Source organism: Meriones unguiculatus, chromosome 2 (genome assembly GCF_030254825.1).
Source record: "Meriones unguiculatus strain TT.TT164.6M chromosome 2, Bangor_MerUng_6.1, whole genome shotgun sequence".
In the NCBI taxonomy this organism is placed as follows: Eukaryota; Metazoa; Chordata; class Mammalia; order Rodentia; family Muridae; genus Meriones; species Meriones unguiculatus.
In genome coordinates, this window is record NC_083350.1 from 129,844,581 (window position 1) to 129,863,463 (window position 18,883).

General features: G+C 47.2%; 1 protein-coding gene across 1 annotated transcript in view; it reads left to right on the plus strand.

Annotated features, from left to right (window-relative positions):
- Positions 1–18,883, plus strand: part of Gns (glucosamine (N-acetyl)-6-sulfatase) — a 36,047-nt gene that overhangs the window by 6,090 nt on the left and 11,074 nt on the right. Inside the window, exons 2-9 of the mRNA XM_021637864.2 lie at positions 73–132; positions 3,926–4,132; positions 5,753–5,818; positions 6,221–6,319; positions 7,431–7,598; positions 9,849–9,931; positions 10,766–10,884; positions 12,947–13,050. Coding sequence (XP_021493539.1) covers positions 73–132; positions 3,926–4,132; positions 5,753–5,818; positions 6,221–6,319; positions 7,431–7,598; positions 9,849–9,931; positions 10,766–10,884; positions 12,947–13,050 — 906 coding nt within the window. The remainder of the gene's footprint in view (positions 1–72; positions 133–3,925; positions 4,133–5,752; positions 5,819–6,220; positions 6,320–7,430; positions 7,599–9,848; positions 9,932–10,765; positions 10,885–12,946; positions 13,051–18,883) is intronic.

Consider the following 18,883-nt stretch of genomic DNA (forward strand, 5'->3'; position numbering starts at 1 on the left):
AACAGAACACAAACTCTGGCTTGTGTGTTAAGTTACTAGACATTGTTTAACAAGGACTTGTTTACCTTGTAGACACCGCTGAAGAAAACCAAGGCCCTCATTGGAGAGAAGGGGATGACTTTCTCAAGCGCTGTAAGTTTCAAGTCGTTAGACAATATATCACGTTCTGGGAAGAAATGGTCATGCCGGGGCTCTTAGTGTGTATATGTACATGGATTGTTGCTTCTGGTTTTGTTTTTGTTTTTGTTTTTTTTTAATGTGTGGTCTGAAGAATTTTATTTATTCTTTTAGTTAAAATGATAAAATAATTGCTGGCCTGTTTTTTTTTTTGGGGGGGGTTGTTTATTGGCTTGTTTGTTTTGAGACAGGGTCTCACTATGTAGCTCTGGCTGTACTCACTATGTTCACAGGCTGGTCTTGAACTCACAGAGACTTGCCTGCCTCTGCCTCTGCCCTCCCAAGGGCTAGGATTAAAAGTGTGTGCCAGTACACCTGACTAATTACTGGTATTTTCTAAGCTAGACTACTACATAACTAGAGAATTTCATTGAAATATTTACTGTTTGAGGGTTGAAACTAGTTTGTACAAACCAAGAATATATGTTATGTAAACTGTTACAGAGTAAAAGTTCCATGAGTTCTCCTAGCTGACCCTGACAAATGTAATGATACTGAGAACACACGTACAGCGTTTATGGAACCAGAGACCACAATAAACCTAACTAGTCATACTTAAGAACCTTACACAAGACTGTAAGTGTCGGTGTGGTAGCTTCATACCAAGAAATCCAGTGAACAGAAGCACAGCATTGTACTTGGTTTTAGCATAGACCCTGCAAGCAGACTTCCTAATTTTGAGTACATTTCTATTTATATTTATTTGCCTGTTTCCTAGCTCTGCTTTGGTTTTTGGTTTCCCCACTTTGAAGGAAGTCAGTAATGTCCACCTCGGGGTTGTTATGGTCACATGAATCAGCACATGTGATTCATGTGTGTGAGCTCACAGTAAATTCTACATAGATCGGGTGTTGTCCCTAGAGGGAATAATTGAAGGGAGGAAAAGTAGATGTTTATATCAGGTGCGTGACAGCGATCTTATTAAAAATGGGTGTTTTGACATATATTATGCTTAGATGAAGGCCTCAGCATAATTATGGATGCCACAAGGGCTTTGATATTGGTCACTTAGGGTTCTGAAGTATCATAAGTTTTTGGAACCAGGCAAATCTATGGGGAAAATGACAAAATTTTTTCCCTTCTTTTTTTTTAACCTGGAAAACTTAGTCCATGTAACAACAAAGACACACAAAGCAGTGTGGTGGTGCACACCTTTGATGCTAGCACTCTGGGAGCAGAGACTAGCAGATCTCTGTGGGTTCGAGTTCCAGGCGAGCCCCAGTTACACAGAGACTTAAAAATTAATAAGTGAATGAATGAAGCAACCAATCAATCAATAAAAGAACACTAAAAAATTCCACCCCTAGTAATATCAGTAGAAAATTCACTCTGGGAATAGGTAGTGACCAGAAATGATTAATATTTCTTTAAGTAAACCAGACAGATTGATACTTTCCCTTACTCCTAGCACTCAAAAAGCAGGTGCAAGTCGATCTTTCTGAGTTTGAGGCCTGGTCTACATAGTTCCAGGACAGCCAGAGCTACCTAGTGAAACCCTATGTCTGTACAAATAAAGTTTCAGAATTTTTTGAAAAAAAAAAAAAAAAAAAAAAAATTTTTTTTTGATATATTGCTAGACACATCGTTTTCTATGTAAAGACATTGTTATAAAATATGTTTTCAATTAAAATATTAAGGCTTTTTTTCAAGAGCCAACGAAATGATTTTAAATACTATCTAGACCGATGATTGGGTCAGAACAGTCAGGACAGTATTTTTGTTTGGTGTTGAGGATTAGTGCCAGGGCTTCAGACACACTCACTGTCTGTATGTTCAGTCACTGAATTAGACACCCAGGCCCCAGTTTGGTTAGTTTTCATCAGTACCAGAGTTCAAACCCATAAGGCAATGTTTCTAAAGGAGGAAATTGTCTAACCAGTTACTAAAATGAAAATTCAGTAATAATATGATGCTGACCATAAAAGGGTAAAAAACAAAAAGGGAAATATTCTACTTTTTTTTCTGGGGTAAATGCTCTGACCAGAAGCAGCTTGGAGGCAGAAAGGTTTTATTTGGCATACATTTCTGGTCGTAGTTCATAATTGAGGGACGTAAAGGCAAGAATTCAAGCTTAAGGAAGCCTGCTTGCTGGTCTTGCTGGCTCATAAGCCTGTGCTAACTACTGTTCCTTTGTTTTGTTTTGTTTTGTTTTTTGTTTTTCATTTTATTTATTTATTTACTTATTTACTTATTTTTATTATTAGTTACATTTTATTAACTCTGTATCCCAGCTGTATCTGGCTCCCTCCTTCCCTCATCTCCACCGTGCCCCTTTCCAAGTCCACTGATGGGGGGGGCCTCCTCCCCTTTCATCTGACTCTGGTTTATCAGGTATCTTCAGGACTGGCTGCAAAGTCCTCCTCTGTGGCCTAGCAGGGCTGCTCCTCCCTTGGGTGGGGAGGTCAAAGAGCCTGCCATTGGGTTCCTGTCAAAGATAGTCCCTGTTCCCCTTGCTAGGGCAACCCGCTTGGATACTGAGCTACCACAGGCTACATCCCAGCAGAGGCTCTAGGTTATATCCATACATGGTCCTTGGTTGGAGAAACAGGTTCCTTTGGGTTTTTTTGTTTGTTTGTTTGTTTGTCTGTTTTGATTTTTTTTTTTCTTTTGAGACTGGGTTTCTCTGTGTAGCCCTGGCTGTCCTAGAACTTTCTCTATAGACCAGGCTGGCCTCATCCACCTGCCTCTGCCTCCCAAGTGCTGGGATTAAAGGTGTGTGTCACCAGAACAGCTTATCTAGCTTTCTTACACAGCCCAGCATCAACTGCTCGGGGAATGTGTTACCCACAGTGGATTGGGCCTTCTTATATCAATTAACAGTCAAGACAGCCCCGCAAACATGTCCACAGTTCAGTCTGATCTGGACAGTCCCTCAGTTGAAACACCTTTTTGGGTGATTCTAGGCTGCATCGAGTCGACAGTTACAATGTGACTAGGTCAGGAAAGAAGAATGGTTGGTGTAAAAGTCACAGAAGGCAGTGCTGGAGAGGGGGTCTGTTCACTGCATAGTCCTGAGGACTATGTAGGTCCATCACCTATGTAGCAGGTCGGAGGCCCCACTGTGAGGGTGCCACCCTCTCCTGGCTTCCGAAGTGAACCCACACACAAATGACAGACGCTCACGAAGACACATACACACACATACACATAAATAGCTAAAATCTCTTTAAAACAAAAACTTAGAAATAATCACAGGTGACAGCACATCTGATTAAGAAGGAGGGGGCGGGTGAGTACTGTTCGTGTGCAGACAGCCACCCTCGTGAGCATTTTCCAATGCCAGTTGGAACGGGAGCCTCAGCTCCGTGCTGCGGCCTGAGTTTAAAGTCCTAGCACCAAAAGGGAAACCAGTTAACTCCAACATGAAGGGCCAGAAGAGCAACAGCCAAAACAAACGAAGTGCTGAAAGGAGACATTAATGCCAGCATGAATTTCAGTTTTTATGCTAGCAGACAAAAGTAATAGGTTTAATTCTGGCATTTTCACCAGCCTCCATCTTGTCTCTTCCACTATCTCATGGTCCCTTTTTATCAAGGAGCAATTTGTTCACTGATTTTTTTTTTCTTTAATCTTCTCTGTTGAATTCATTCTGATGAATGAAGCAGCTTAAGAGCTGCTCTGGAGTATACCACGTGTAAGGAAAGACCTCTGCGCCATGAGAAATGAAGGCATCAGGCGCCTTCCCTCTCCCTTTTGCTGACCCTCCCTCTAGGATAACCTCAGCTTTCTGCTTCTATCCCCTTTGTAGTATGTGCCAAGTGCTCTTTGCTGCCCCAGCAGAGCCAGCATCCTGACTGGAAAGTACCCACACAACCATCACGTGGTGAACAACACCCTCGAGGGGAACTGCAGTAGCAAGTCCTGGCAGAAGATCCAAGAGCCGAGCACCTTCCCAGCGATCCTCAGATCAGTGTGCGGCTATCAGACCTTTTTTGCTGGGAAGTATTTAAATGAGGTATGCTGAATGATCTCTCCCTTTGTTACCACCACATTTAAAATATGAATTCATAGATTACCTGGTAATTTTCTTTCTCGTTGGAATCAACTGAAGTCATGCTATTAAAGGTTATATCAGTTTTTTTGCTACTCTGGCTGTTGGTTAGACAGACACATTACGTGCCTGGGCTCTGTAGTTACTTTGGCCCTGCACAGCCCCACAGCATTTATTTACATTTATTTAAGCTCTCCCATCTGCCCTCGTCCCCATTTTCACCAGAGCCAACACTCCTCTCTTCTAGTCCCATGGCTGCCATAGTCTCTTTGTTTCCATTTCCTCTTCTTTGGTATCAAGTGGGGAGTTTTTGCTTCTAGACCCCTTGCTCAGGATTCTTAGAATCCCTTCTGAATTAGAACAGTTCAACATACAACTCACTTTTTGACCTGCACCATGAGAACAGACTAAAAGTGAGACTAAACTGTGGAGAAACTGTGGTAAAAGGACCACGCCCATGGGCAGCGAGGCTGTGGAAACCTGCAGCTGGGTGGCTGGGCCTGGGCATGGGCCTGGGCCTGGGCCTGGGCCTGGAGAGGGCGTGCTGCCGCGCTGTGGCCTGTCACTCAAGGTCTCAGAGACCCAGGTTCACCGCCTTGGTCTAGATTTTCTTAGCATCCCTGCTTAAAGGAAATGATGTGTTGAGGGTGTGAGGGATCCTTTCTCAGTGACGGCTCAGCTGCCGTGTGAAGAGGTGTGCCTCTGCTTACATCCTTTTCCCCTGGCAGCTAGAGGTCTTCATGGCTGGTCTTCCTCCCAGTCACTGAGGGGATCTGCAGCCTGTGGGACCTAGGAAGATGCTCCGTTGTGGGTTGGGGCAATTCAGTGGTCTCGAGGAAACTTGGGCTGCTTTGCACATTGAAGGTCATGTGATCTGTACATAGTGAGGGGAACCAGAGAGTCCATTCTGCTTTAAATGGGCAGTACTAAATTACAGTTAGATAGGGGAGAGTGGACTGTGGTCCCTTCTGGTCATTTTACCAGATACATTGAGCCTCAAAAGTAGATTTCACCAGGACAACTGAAGTAATAGGCAGCTAGGCCACCGTCAGATTCTCTTGGCTGTTACCACGTGTCGTTTAGACTGTTCAGTCGCAGCTTGGCGCTCGCCCTTTGAATAAGTCTCATGTAGTAGCCAGATGGTGAGTGTTGGGCTTTAAAGGCCACACATGTCCTAGAGCTACTGCACAATGCCATCATAGCAGAGACACAGCTGTGCACACTCCATGAATGAACACACCCGGCTGTGCCCAAGTAAAACCATCTGCATCGGAGTCTGAAGTTTGTGTCACTCACAATTCACAAGATCGTTTTCTTTTGACTGGCTTTGTACAGTGAAATGATTGAATGGCACCCTGGACATTCAAAACATCTGGCAGGCCAGATTTAGCCCAGGGACCGTAGTTACTGACCCCTGCAGCAGAAATGGCTTGGGTTACAGAGCTCTTTATTCCTTAACTAGTTTACGTGTTTGGGGAAATTGTGGACCTGTTGTTTCAGATGCTGGTCGAGAGGCATTCTGCATTTCTTTCTGGTCTGGTCATGTCCGCGTAGCTCTTACACCCTGCTCTGCTGTCTTTTCAGTACGGAGCCGCAGATGCAGGAGGGCTGGAGCATGTTCCTCTGGGCTGGAGTTACTGGTATGCCTTGGTAAGTGGTGTTGGAGCCGGTGACAACTGGACACAGCCCCGAGATACAAAATGTGTGTACTCCAACTTAGCCCTGATACTGACACAAGTTTGCTCTACGGCAAATATTTTGTCTCCGCAATAAGAGTCTGTTGACTGGTGACTCACTCCGTTCCAGGTGTGTTTCCTGCCATTAGTGGCCTGTAATTTATTGGTCTTCCTGAGCCAAGTCTGGCTCTTCAGACAGCACAGATTAATGAAACCCTGCTAGTCTGTGATGCTCAAACCTGCTTCCGTGTCGACGTGGGCAGTTGTCCCTCTTCTGTGCTATCACCCTTAAATCAGCGGTGTTTAGCCCAGCGGGAGGTCCCACACGGGCTTTGTGTGGTGACCTCATCACAAGTTTTACTTCCTCCTTATATAGGAAAAGAATTCTAAATACTATAACTACACCCTCTCTATCAACGGGAAGGCACGAAAGCATGGTGAGAACTACAGTGTCGACTACCTGACAGATGTTCTGGTAAGCCCGAGGCGTGGCATCTCATCCCTCACACTTGACTAGTTTGTCTAGACAGCCTTTGAGTCTAATGTGTAATGACTTGGTCTGTCTGCCAAAGAACATTTCCAGCTGGTTAAAAGCCTACAGAGGTTAGTTTTCTTCATCTAGACTTGAGAGTCATGTTCTCATAATCTAGAGGGAAATGCCTCTATCGGCGGCCGTGGTGGCCTTGGAGAGGCTCTCCTCAGAGGTCCTTTACAGGCCTCTGTGGATGAAGCTGAGCATATGGAAATTACTGGAGTCAGGAGGAATCCCCCTGTCCTGACATGCTTTTAATGAGGGCCCTCCGCAGAGCATTTCTTCACCAAACAGTCTAGCGCACAGTGTTCCAGCTATCCCCTGGTAAGTTAGAAAGGCTAGTTCTTTGGAAGGCGACCTCTTCACGGTGGGAGATCTCACGCACACTGTGGGGGTGTGGCTGTGTGCATGCGGCCCTTTGCTGCTGACCATTTATGACTTTGTTAGGTGCTGGCAGGTTAGCTAAGGAAGGTAAGGGGCGACCTAGGTAACCCTGAGCAGATACCTGAAGGAGGTGAGGTGATCAGCACAGATGGGGGAAGAGCTGTGTGAGTGCCTTGACTGAGCAGGAGGGAGCCTGGGAGAAGCCACAGCAAACTGCAGAGCCTGTGGGCGGGAAAGGATTAATGCCAAAAGAATGTGGACTGGGTTCTCTCCTTTCGCCATGTTGGTCTGGGGAGGAGACACAACTTCATCAGGCGGGGTGGCAAGCACCTTTACCTGCTGAGCCATCTCACTGTCTCTCAGCATTCTTTAAAATATCGTTACTATAAATTAATACTAAAATGGACCGTTGAGTATTTCTTAGTGTTTTGGGAACATAATCGCTAGGTCTTTAAAGTTAAGGTCTCGGTTGCTTTCCTTGGTAGAGTTCTCAAGGTGTTAAGCCTGGTCCAAATCAAATGTATTTGGCCAGCAGTGCACTTGCTGCACATGGCCATGAAATGAAATATGTCCCGACCCCATGCACTCTCTGTCTACCAAGAGAAACTTTCCTATTGGATATGCAGTTGCTAGGCAGGGGTAGGAGATGACAACTCTCTGTGTGTGTCAGGCCAATCTCTCCCTGGACTTCCTGGACTACAAGTCCAACTCTGAGCCATTCTTCATGATGATCTCCACTCCAGCGCCCCATTCACCCTGGACAGCTGCTCCTCAGTACCAGAAGGCTTTCCAGAATGTCATGGCACCAAGAAGCAAGAACTTCAACATTCATGGAGCGGTAGGTTCATCTAATCCTTGAAATAAGCCGTACTCGCTAACCTGATGGTCACGGAAACTGTGAGCCTTTGAGGGGTTTCCCTGACAGCTCTCCTGGAAAGACTATTGCGCCTGTTCTGGTAAACAGATTATAGCAATGCTTTCAAAGATACAGGTAAAGTTGCTGCCACACATCCAGTGGGCAGCTAGAAGAGATCCCAAGGAATGGGAAAGGCCCTCCCACCCCTAATTGATGATAGGCCTGTCCCCTGCCTCCTCTGGCCTGCTAGTCGCAGAGACGTGTCTCTAGGGATATCTACACTTGCAACAGCCTTGGGTGATCCCCACTGGCCCAAGGCATACAAAGAGAGAAGGCAACGTAGAGGTGGAATGGAGACGTGAGGTGACAGGTGCCACACCCAAGCACTAGCCTCCTCAGTTAACATTGCCTGTCTCTCTTTGTTTACCTAATAAACCGTTCCCCTCTCTATCTTCCTACCCAAGGTACTGAGTGCCCCAATTCCAGTGAGAAATTCTATCCAGCTGTTTCCTGAAACCTGTCACATTTTTAGCAACAGAAATGTTCCCACACACCATTCTCTCCTTCCATTCACTGTCTCCCGAACTGCGTTGCTCAGGGTTTTTTTGTGTTTTTCAGTTTTTGAGACACCATCTCCGTGTAGACCAGACTGGCCTCAAACTCACAGTGACCCTCATGCCTTTTTCCTCCTAATTAAAGGATTAAAGGTGTGTGCCACAGGCCTGTCTCTTCAAAGTATTCTTTAGTCGATAGGCTACATCTCCCTGGCAGAGGGTGTAAGCAGGAAGTCACAGTGCTTGTGGTGGTACACCATGAGTCGTGAAGTCAGATCCAGTGGCATCAGTTTCTGTTGTGAAGTGAGCAAGGTGCTAACCCCTCCTTTTGTTCTCCCAAAAGGGGCGGGTCTTAAGCCTTTGGTTAAAATAATGATTAAAAGACAGAGACGCACCTGGCATTCTCCCTGCCATACCACAGGCATGTGCTGGTTAAATTAGGTTGAGAAGCTGGTTTTAAATTCGTGGACTAGGAGCTGTAGAGATGGCTCAGCAGTTAAGAGCGCTGGCTGCTCTCTCAGGGGTGCTGAGTTCAATTCGCAACAACCACATAGTGGCCCACACCCATCTATAATGTGAGCTGATGCCCTCTGCTGGAATGCAGGTGTACATACAGATAGAGCATGTGTGTGCACCAAATAAATAAATCTTTAAAACAAACAAAAAAACCAGTGGGCTAATCTCAGTTTTATATCCCGAAAGGAGTTACTAGAAGTTACAGGAAGAAGTAATATTGAAACCTTAGGTTAGATACGTGCCCACAACAGGACTTGCCAGTCACACATGATCGGATGTGAACAGGATTTAAGATTGAGTTTCTAAAAACTACTAACCGAGGAACAGCTGTAGAAATGTAGTTTGGGAAGTAGTCACTTAGAGCCTTGTGAGTGCGTGAAGAATTGATGGCATGTGAGGATATTTTCGTTGCTTAAAAGGCCTTTTATGAAAATAAAACAGCCCCTTCAGAATTGAACCTGAAGGGGGTTTTGTTATTTTTTAAGATTTTGTTTTTATGTTTAAATGTTTGTGTGTGTGTGTGTGTGTGTGTGTCTGTGTGTGTGTGTGTCTGTGTCTCTCTGTCTCTCTGTCTCTCTGTCTCTGGTGCAGTTTGTATACGTGAGTGCAGTACCCACGGAGGCCAGAAGGGGACTCAGATCCCCTAGCACTGGAGATCCAGGCAGCTGTAGCTGTTCAGTGCAGGTGCTGGGAACCAAGCTAGCACGCTCTGCCAGCACAGTATGTATGGAACTTGAAGTGTTAACTTTGTGTGGTAAGATTTTCCCCAGAATATCAGTCCCATGAGTTGACGGGTCAGTAGGAAGCAGGGGCTCACGGCAGAATGTAGAGACGCACGTCAGCACTTGCCCAATATTGGCCATAGTTGACATAGGACCATTTACCAACTGAGTCTCACTTTAGCTTGTGGCATCCCAGGGCACAGCCTCTAATCACTGCTGTCAACAAAAGAGTGTCAAGGTGTTTACTGCTGGGAAGCTGGTGGACCAATGGAATCATGCTTGTAGGAGCAGGAAGAGCCAATCTGACATGTTCTGGCTGGGCTTCACCAGCTTTGAGATGGTTTGCAGAAGTGTGACCATCCTTTGTCTTACCGACTCTAAGAATCTTGTCATCTGGCGGTGGTGACTTGGTGTTAACATTCATTTCTTCTGAATTTTAGAACAAGCACTGGCTAATTAGGCAAGCCAAGACCCCGATGACGAACTCTTCAATACAGTTCTTAGATGATGCGTTCAGAAGGAGGTAAACACTGCGGCTCTCATCTCAGTGTCTGTGGCTTTGAGGACGGGGGTGGGGCCGACTGTTACCCTTGAGCAGGGAGGCAGGTCAGTGGGAGATATGCAGGGAGGCACTGCCACCTCACAGGCAGGCAGGCATCCCTTTCTGCTCAAGTGCACGAGGCAGCCTCGGGGCCTCAAGACTGATTACACCATCCATTTTAAGACTGGGTAAGCAATGTGACAAACTGATGCTTAAAGAAAAGGTTATGTGGAAATCAGCCCAAATATTGAGCAAAGTATTAATTTACCTTTGATGTTTAGAATTTGCAGAACATATATTTTGAAAATTCACTACTTTCTCTTAGAGGGCATTGCATTTGGACCAGAGGTCAGTAAACACTTTTTGTAGGATCAGATAATAACAATAGTAAATGTTTTAAGATTGCAGGCCATGTGTCCCAACACAGAGGCAGCTTGAGCAATGTGAAATATTGCTGTGTGCCAATAAAACTTTATCAAAAACAGACAGTAGACAAGACAAGCTTTGGCCTCTTGCCTATAGGTCAGTGTCTAATATTTAGACTGTTAAACAATATTGCAGCACAGACTTACTTGACCCCTCTATAGTAATCTATATCAGAGAACCAGCATTCTCATACAGCAGGTGTAAAACAATAAGGCTGTCTCATTACTAAAAGGCTGACTTACTTCTTTGGAAACAGATTTGAAATGAAGTAATTTTTGTGTTCTGGAACTTGCAGTGACAGAGTTGAGCATTTGCTGTTTGCTCTAGTGGGATGAGTGTGTCTGTGTGGCCATTGTCCCTGAAGCCCTGTTTCCACCCTGTGTCTTCCAGGTGGCAAACTCTGCTCTCAGTTGATGACCTTGTGGAGAAACTGGTGAAGAGATTGGACCTCACTGGTGAGCTGGACAACACGTACATCTTCTATACCTCAGACAACGGCTACCATACAGGTGAGCGGCAGGCAGCGCTGGCACACATCTCTCTCACCCGGGCACTTCACGGCCGTGCACTTGCCAAGCGGAGGCTCTTGTCCTCGGGACTCATCAGTTCCAAGGCATTTCCACTGAAGAAGCCAGGTTTCGTTAGTCACTGTTTCCGACGCAGAGTTACCTGTGCTCAGACCAGAAGCAGAGACTCATTTAATGTGTTGGAGACAGCCATGGGAAAAGTGAGACCATGGCTCATCCATAGGATAAGTGCAGCTTAGGGACTGCATTGTTGTAGATGGAAACAGAAAGTTGTCTTGCAGGCACAACTTTATTACCAAATCTTATATTTGGTATTTCTGGTTTTTTGGAAAGTACAGTATGAATGAACTCTGTGCCCTTGAGTTCCACCCTTCCTGGTCCCCCAACAGACAAGTGTTTTCTCCTTTCTGTGTGTATTCATTTCCTCTTGAGTTAACACGAGGCTTGCTTTCACTTGAGCAGACTGGCACAGCATTTAATATATTATTGTGGGTATTTTTTTTCACAGGCAAAGTAGAAACTGGTGTGGCTGGGTGTGGTGCTGTGTGCTGTTGCATTACTTACTGAGAAAGCTAAGGCCTGAGCCTAGGAGTTTGAGTTGTGGCTCGTCTGGTCAGCAGAGACCCTGCCTCTTTGTGGTAGGGGCACTAATAAAAAACACCTTCCCATCTCCCTGCTCAGATTTTCAGCTGCAGTAACTGCAGTCTTCTTGCCTTCCTCATGTTTTGCTGTGTGTGAGGGGTGCTGTTTGCAGTGCTGACATTCAGACGAGGCCCCTCACTCACTAGGCGAGAGCTGTACCTCTAAACTACACCACCAGCCCTAAGGGTTTTGCTCAGGGTCACACCTCATCTCTCAAAGTTGGCCTTAACCTCACGAGCCTCCTGTCGTGGCCTCTAGAGTGTTGAGTTCCGGTGTACCGTGGTGTCTAGCTATTTCTCTAAAGGCTTTTCCAGCTCGTCTAGTTTCTCAGAAGGTAAAGTCTTGAGTTTTGAGTTCCTCTGAGTCTGAGTTGCCACTGATGTACTGAGGAAGTGCATCGTTGTGCTGCAGCACACTTCCTATTCGGGACTTCACTAGTTATTGTCCTGCGGGGCCTTGCTTGTTCATTTCCGCCCAGTGTTTGCTGTAGGTTGGTAATGAGAGCTGGAGCTCTGCCGAAGGTGTATCTTTACGCCGGAAGGCTGCCTCTGTGTGCCATATTTCCCATCTCAGCAAGTAGGGAGGCCCTGGTGTCTGGCTGTCCACTCTGGGGGTGCCAGGGTTGCTTGATGGTCCCATGATCCAACCTGGTCCCTTCCTGTGAACCTGTCATTCCTGAGAGTCCCTCTGAAAGTCGTTGCTCAAACTTCCTCAAACCGAACTTTGCCAGCTGTTGGCGTCCTTGTTCTGTCCTTGTGTGTTGTTGGAATTCCTCAAAGGGCTCTTTCCTCACTTCGTGCCCTTGCACTGCAGGGCATCCAGAACACAGCACTTTGTTTCTGCCTTTATCTGGCAGTGTTTGCAGTGACGTTATTCACCTGGGGTCAGGTCACATATGCATAAGTATTTATGCGTTTCTCTTCCATTCCTTCCCAGGCATTTTTTTTTTCTGTGTACTGTTTAGAACACGTGCTTCTTAGTTGTTTATCTAAAGAAAGTAAACTCATTATTTTCCCTGTGGTGAAAAGAAACCTAGGAAAGCTTAGGCTTTGTATTATAGAGCTAGAATTAAGGGGCTGGAGAGTGGCTCACTGGTTAACTAAAGGGCTGCCCGAGACCCGGGTTCCGTTCCCAGCACCCATGTCAGGTGGCCCATGACTGCCTATGACTCCAGCTCTGGAGAGCTAACACTATCTACTAGCCTCCAAGGGCATGCATACATGTGGCATACATTCACGCAGACACGTATGTGCACACACACACTCGCACACACAGAGCGCATAAATAAAAAATAAAGCTGTAAAAAGAAACAAGACACCGTCGTTTTAGTTCCAGTGTCTCCAGTGGTGTGTGTACTGCGCACCGTGCTGGCCCTGCATTGACTCTGTGTGTTTTGTTTCAGGGCAGTTCTCTTTGCCAATAGACAAAAGACAACTGTATGAGTTTGATATCAAAGTTCCACTGTTGGTTCGAGGGCCCGGGATCAAACCAAACCAGACAAGCAAGGTAGGTGCCCCTGCGGCTGACCCTGTGTGTAATAGCACTGGCCCTGAGGAAAGCAGCTGTCGCTCCCGGAGAGGAAGGTGGGCACGTGCTCTTCTGCCTCTGGGAGTCTAGTGTGGCCATTTTCTCTCCCCCTGTCTCCTGCTGCTGTGGATGTATTTCCTCTGCCACTTGGGTATGTCGCACAAGCGTGCATAGCTTTGCTCCATTTCAAAATTTACTTCTACCCCTAGTGACTCTCATCAGAATCACCATCTGAAATTGTGTGGGCTTTTCTTTCCAATTTGTGTGTGTGTGTGTGTTCGTGTTCCTCTTTGTGTATATGTGGGCAGCCCATGAATACATGTGGAAGCTCTCGGTTGGTGTCAGTGGTCATCCTTGGTCAATATTCCACCATGCTCTTGACTGCCCCTACACCATACTCACTGAGGAGTGTGTCAGTCATGCAGACCCCACTGCTAAAGCTAGCTTTGCTCCCCAGCTTGCTCTGGAGGTCCCCGCCTCCACCTTCCGAGGCTGCCATTACCGTCAGGCTGCCTGGAGACCCGAATTCCAGCCCTCACACTAGTCCACATTTAGATAAACAACTAAGAAGCACATGTTCTAAACAGTACATATTTAGTGTGACAGGCACTGAGTGCTGTCCATGAAATTATGAAGGAAGACAATGCCGTGTGCTTGGGCAGCATCCAGAAAGATTTGGGCTGATCTGTGATGTGGAACAGAGAGCCAGCACCTGCTTTTCATTCCCCTTTCAGCTTATGTGGCTGAGACCTGGTGTAGGCCCACAGTGCCACAGAAGTCCTCAAGCTTTGCTGTGTGGGAATCCCAGGCATCTTGTTAAGATGCAGGTTGCAGCCACCTGCCGGCTGGGATCTGCTGCTGGCCTGACCTCATCTGAGTATCATGGGGCTGTGGGAATGTTTGACTTTTCCTAGGGAGTGTGAACAAATGTCCATTCATCCCAGATAGGGCACTGACGGCACACCAAAGAAATGCCTCCACTGAGGCGAAGCTGGATGAATCAGTGAGCTATTGGGGTTCCTTAGGGAGCATGGGTGGTCAGGAGCTCCGTCGCCGGACTGGGTGCTGTCATGAGAGGCCTTTGCCCTCTCCAGCCAGCAGGCAGCTCAGCCAGACAGGCCCCTCCTGCACCTGTTGTTGCTTATTTATAGAAACCTAGGTGGAGTAGCTTGTGAATCTCATCACCTCCCGAACTTCCAGACTCTTTTTTTTTTTTAATTTATTTTTATTAATTACAGTTTCTTCTTTTTGTATCCCCCCCTGTAGCTCCCTCCTACTTCCCCTCCCAATCTCACTCTCCCTCCCTCTTCCCCACATGGGCCCCTCCCCCAGTCCACTGATAGGGGAGGTCCTCCTCCACTTCCCTCTGATCCTAGTCTATCAGGTCTCATCAGGAGTGGCTGCATTGTCTTCCTCTGTGGCCTGGTAAGGCTGCTCCCCACTCGGGGAGGTGATCAAAGAGCAGACCAATCAGTTCCTGTCAGAGACAATCTCTGTCCCCATTACTATGGAACCCACTTGGAGACTGAACTGCCATGGACTACCTCTGTGCAGGGGTTCCAGGCCATCTCCATGAGTGGTCCTTGGCTGGAGTATCAGTCTCATAAAAGACCCTTGTATCCAGATTTTTTTCGTTCTGTTGCTCCCCTTGTGGAGCTCCTGTCCTCTCTAGGTCTTGCTATCTCCCCCTTCTTTCGTAAGATTCCCTGTACTCTGTCCAAAGTTTGGCTATGAGTCTTAGCATCTGCCTCGATACCCTGCGGGGTAGAGCCTTTCAGAGACCCTCTGTGGTAGGCTCCTGTCTGTTCCCTGTTTTCTCCCTCCTCTGATGTCCATCCTCTTTGCCGTTCTTCCAGGTTTTTCTTGAGTCTACTCAACAGGAGTGCAGACTCTCTGGGAATTTCCTCTTCCTTCCTAAAGCTTTTCTGCTCTGTTCCCGCCTCCGGTTTGTAATATGCAGACTGTTCTATCGCTCCCGTTGGTTTCAGTGTCTCATTGACACACTTTGTTCAGAGAAGTGTGTCCACTTGACCCTAAACACTTCTCCCTAGTGTTGAGGAGGTGACGGGAGGCAGTCCCAGCTGTGTCTTCTCTCTTCCTGATTCTACATCACCTAAGCTCTGAGACCAGAGAAAAGGAACATCATTGAATGTAAACCTGCAAGATGAGTTTCCAGATAGCCCCGGCTTTTGGGTAGTGGGTGCAGATACTCATCTCACGTTCTGCCTTTCACCTGCTTCCTGTTCCGGTGCTCTTGGCCCGTCACTGTTAAACTGTTCCCAGAAAGGTCAAACAGCTATGGTAGCTGTCATTTGTGTTGCATTTGCTCTTAAGACCCATGTTTCCCAACAAGTTTCGGCACTCTCTAAACAGGCCACTCCTTTGGAAGGAGGCAAGCCGGGTTGCTCAGCAGATCTTAGAGGTGCTTTCCTGAGGTAGGGGGACTGTGAATTCTGTGGAAGCAGAGTGAAGTGTGTCCATCAGCTGCTGGAGGGACAAACTACTTTCTTCTCACCAACTTACTCATGCCATGTAAATGTTAAAATCAGAAGCCTCACTTTTCTAGGCAACTGACTTGGCACCTCATTCCTCAGAGCTATTCCATAGCCACAGGTGGTGCTGTGGGAATGAACTCACTCAAAACCCATGAGATCACACCCTGTATCCCCAACCCATCAAGGAAGAGACTACAGAATCAAGTGAATTGGTTTGTCTAAACTCTCCTAATTAAAAAGTAGCAAAGATACTCTGTGGGACTCAGACAGTCTGGCTCCGCGTCCACATGCTCTGTTGGCAGCTTTATTCAGTGCCTTATGTTGGCATTGCACACCTGGAGCCCTGGGCACAGCAAGAGCAGCCTGGGAAGATGAATTCATAAATCCTTGTGTCAGAGAAGCCAGGTAAGCTTGGCTTCGTCCAGAAAGGCCTCTGGGCATTAGAGCACAGACAGCAGTGTTGAGAAGGATGGGGTTACAAGGTCTGTGGGTCCAACCCTCTCAGAGCATTGAGAAGGCGGGGATGGTAGAACAAGCAGACAGGGTGGGAGGCGCTCCCACTCTGCCCTCCCCAGTGACCCTTACCTCTCCTGGCTCTGCTGTGACTGGCTACTCTGGCTTGACAGTCCTCTAGGAAGTATCTTCACTCTCTCCCCTACCTGGGTCCATTTCGCTCGAGCCCTTCTGCTCTCTCTTCACATCCTACTGAGTCTACTTCTTGTTACTCTGCAGTTCACCCACATTGGTAAAATGGAATTTGTAGCAGGTAGTTGGCCCTGAGCTTTGTCTGTTCTCAGTGAGTATTCTGCCACACTTCCGGGGCTGACAGGTGTAGGAGAAGTGTGAAGTGCCTGGGGAGTGGAGGCTAGAGAGAAGGCCTGTAGTTAAGAGTGCTGGCTGCTCCTCAGAGGGCTCAAGTTCTGTTCCCAGAACTCACACGAAGGCTTGGAACCCTGGAGCTCGGTGCCAGGGGATTTGATGGCACCAGGCACACACGGTACACATAACATATATATAGGCATGTATGATGGCACTCATACACGAGGTTTTTTTTTTTTTTTTAAATATTCTAAAAATATCAGAAAACACATTGTGTTGGTGGTTCCATGGTTCAGTTGGCCCACGGTCGCTGCTCAGAAGGGATGGACTGTATGTGATGCCGCAGGCTGACTGGCTTCTCCAGCTGCACACTAGTCGAGGTCCAGATTTTGCAGTAGTGGTTTTTATAAAAGGTTTAGAAAGGAGAAGATTCAGAGCTCATCTGGTCAAGGAGATCTGGTTGGAAGTCAGGAAGGCAGCCATTAGCTTTAAGACTCTGGACAAAGAAAGCCTTGCTCTTCCTAGACCTCAGATCGGGAAGATGTTATGTTTCCATTCTGTGTGTACATGCAGGTACCCACAGAGGCCAGAATGGGGTGTCGGCTCTCCTACGGTGGTTCTCAACCCTGGGTCATATATCAGATATCCTGCAGATCAGACATTTACACTATGATTCATAACAGTATCAAAATTACAGTTACGAAGTAGCAACAAAATAACTTTACAACTGAAGGTCACCACAACATGAGGAACTGTATTTAAGGGTGGCAGCCTTAGGAAGGGTGTGAACAACTGCTCTAGAACTGGGGTTAGAGGCAGTCATGAGCCACCCAGTATGGATGCTGAGTTGCCGAGAACTCGGGTCCTCTGGAAGAGTGGCCACTGCTCTTAGCCATTGAGCCATCTCCAGCCACCTCCTCTCTACTCAAGTATAGCTGCGTGGCACCCAGGCGTCTTCCTAGATACGGAAGCTAAGGGCAGATCCACCGGCAGCCACTCACCTTTGCTGGCGGTAGGCTCTCAGATGCTCACATCTCTTTTGCCAAATAGACCCTCTGGTACCTTCTGAGGTTCTGTGTGCCTTGCCTTAGGTAGTCCTCCATGGTTGTTTAACATCAGAGTTTAGGTGTCAGGAAACCTGATGTGTTCTGGGAGCACAGCACCGTGTTTCCAGTAAGTTTGCAGGATCGGATTTCTTTCACAGATAATTATGGGCTTGTGTGAGACCTAAGGTAAATAGTTCGCTCTCGAATTTCCGCTTGCGGTCTGTATGCACACAGGGTCTCTGATCTCCTGACATAGTATGTGCAGATTTTGAAGCCATCTGCTTTGTAGGCAAAAATCCTGTCCTACTTAGAGAAGACACAGTAATTGTACGTTTTTGGCTCGAAAGTACCCTGGGAACCTGTGTGGTGGGTCTGTGCTTCGTAAGCCAAATCTCAGTGAGTTGGTTTGTCCTGGGATCGACAGGCCTTGCCATGGAGCGAAAGGCTGTCAGAAGGAGTCTCTCATCCGTCCTGCGGCTCTGGTGTGTGGAGTGAGTTTTGGTGAGGCTAATAATAACTTTTCGTCCTGGGTTTGTTTTGCTTCAGTATTTACAGTGTATCTGGCGCCCTGCTTTGACTGCTCAAGACCCATGAGACAGGCTCCCGTTCTCACCTCCTGGACTCTCAGGGGCTCATGTTTCTCCTGCTGTGGTGATTCCTTCGCCATATGCTCACTTACCAACTTGTGAGCCAAGCTGCTCAGTTCAGCTGGAGCTTTTGAGAGAAGGAAACTGACCCATGTCTGTGGGTCCTGTTGATCTCTGGAGACTGCTCTGGTCAGTGCCATATGGCTCGCTGCTCCCTGTATCATCTCTGTGGAGCGGTAACCGTGACAGCTGCGGGGACACCCTAATGGAAGAAGAGCCAGGTAGTGTGGCACTGGCTCTCCCAACAACCGGGAAACCTGAGCCCTGGTGGACAATGCCTTGAAGGTGCATTCTTGGTTTTCACACAGGCCCATCTAGTTTGGTTTTAAATTAAAGATGACAGTTAATTGATTTTTGTTAAATCTCCCTGTTTGGCTGCCTGCAATGTTTTCACCATAGTTTCAAAGACTGTGTGTAATATACAGGCCAGAGCACAGCCTCAGGTAGTGTCCCTCTGCCTTGTTCTTTTGTTTGTTTTGAGACAGGGTCTCACAGTAGCCCGGGCTGTCCTGCCCTGGCTGTCCAGGAACTCTATGTAGACCAGGCTGGCATCAGTCTCCCAGAGAGCCTTCTGCCTCTGTCTCCCAAGTGCTGGGATTAAAGGCATGCACCACCATGGCTTGCTTCTCAGTTTGTTTTTTGACACAAGGTCTCTCTGACCTGAAGCTCACCCTGTAGGCTAAACTGCCATGTGAGCATGAGGACAGGTTACTCCTCAGCATCCACCTGAAAAAAAACTCTAGATACGGAAGCTAAGGGCAGATCCACCTGCAGCCATAGGGGAGGCAGGAGGCCAGAGCCGGAG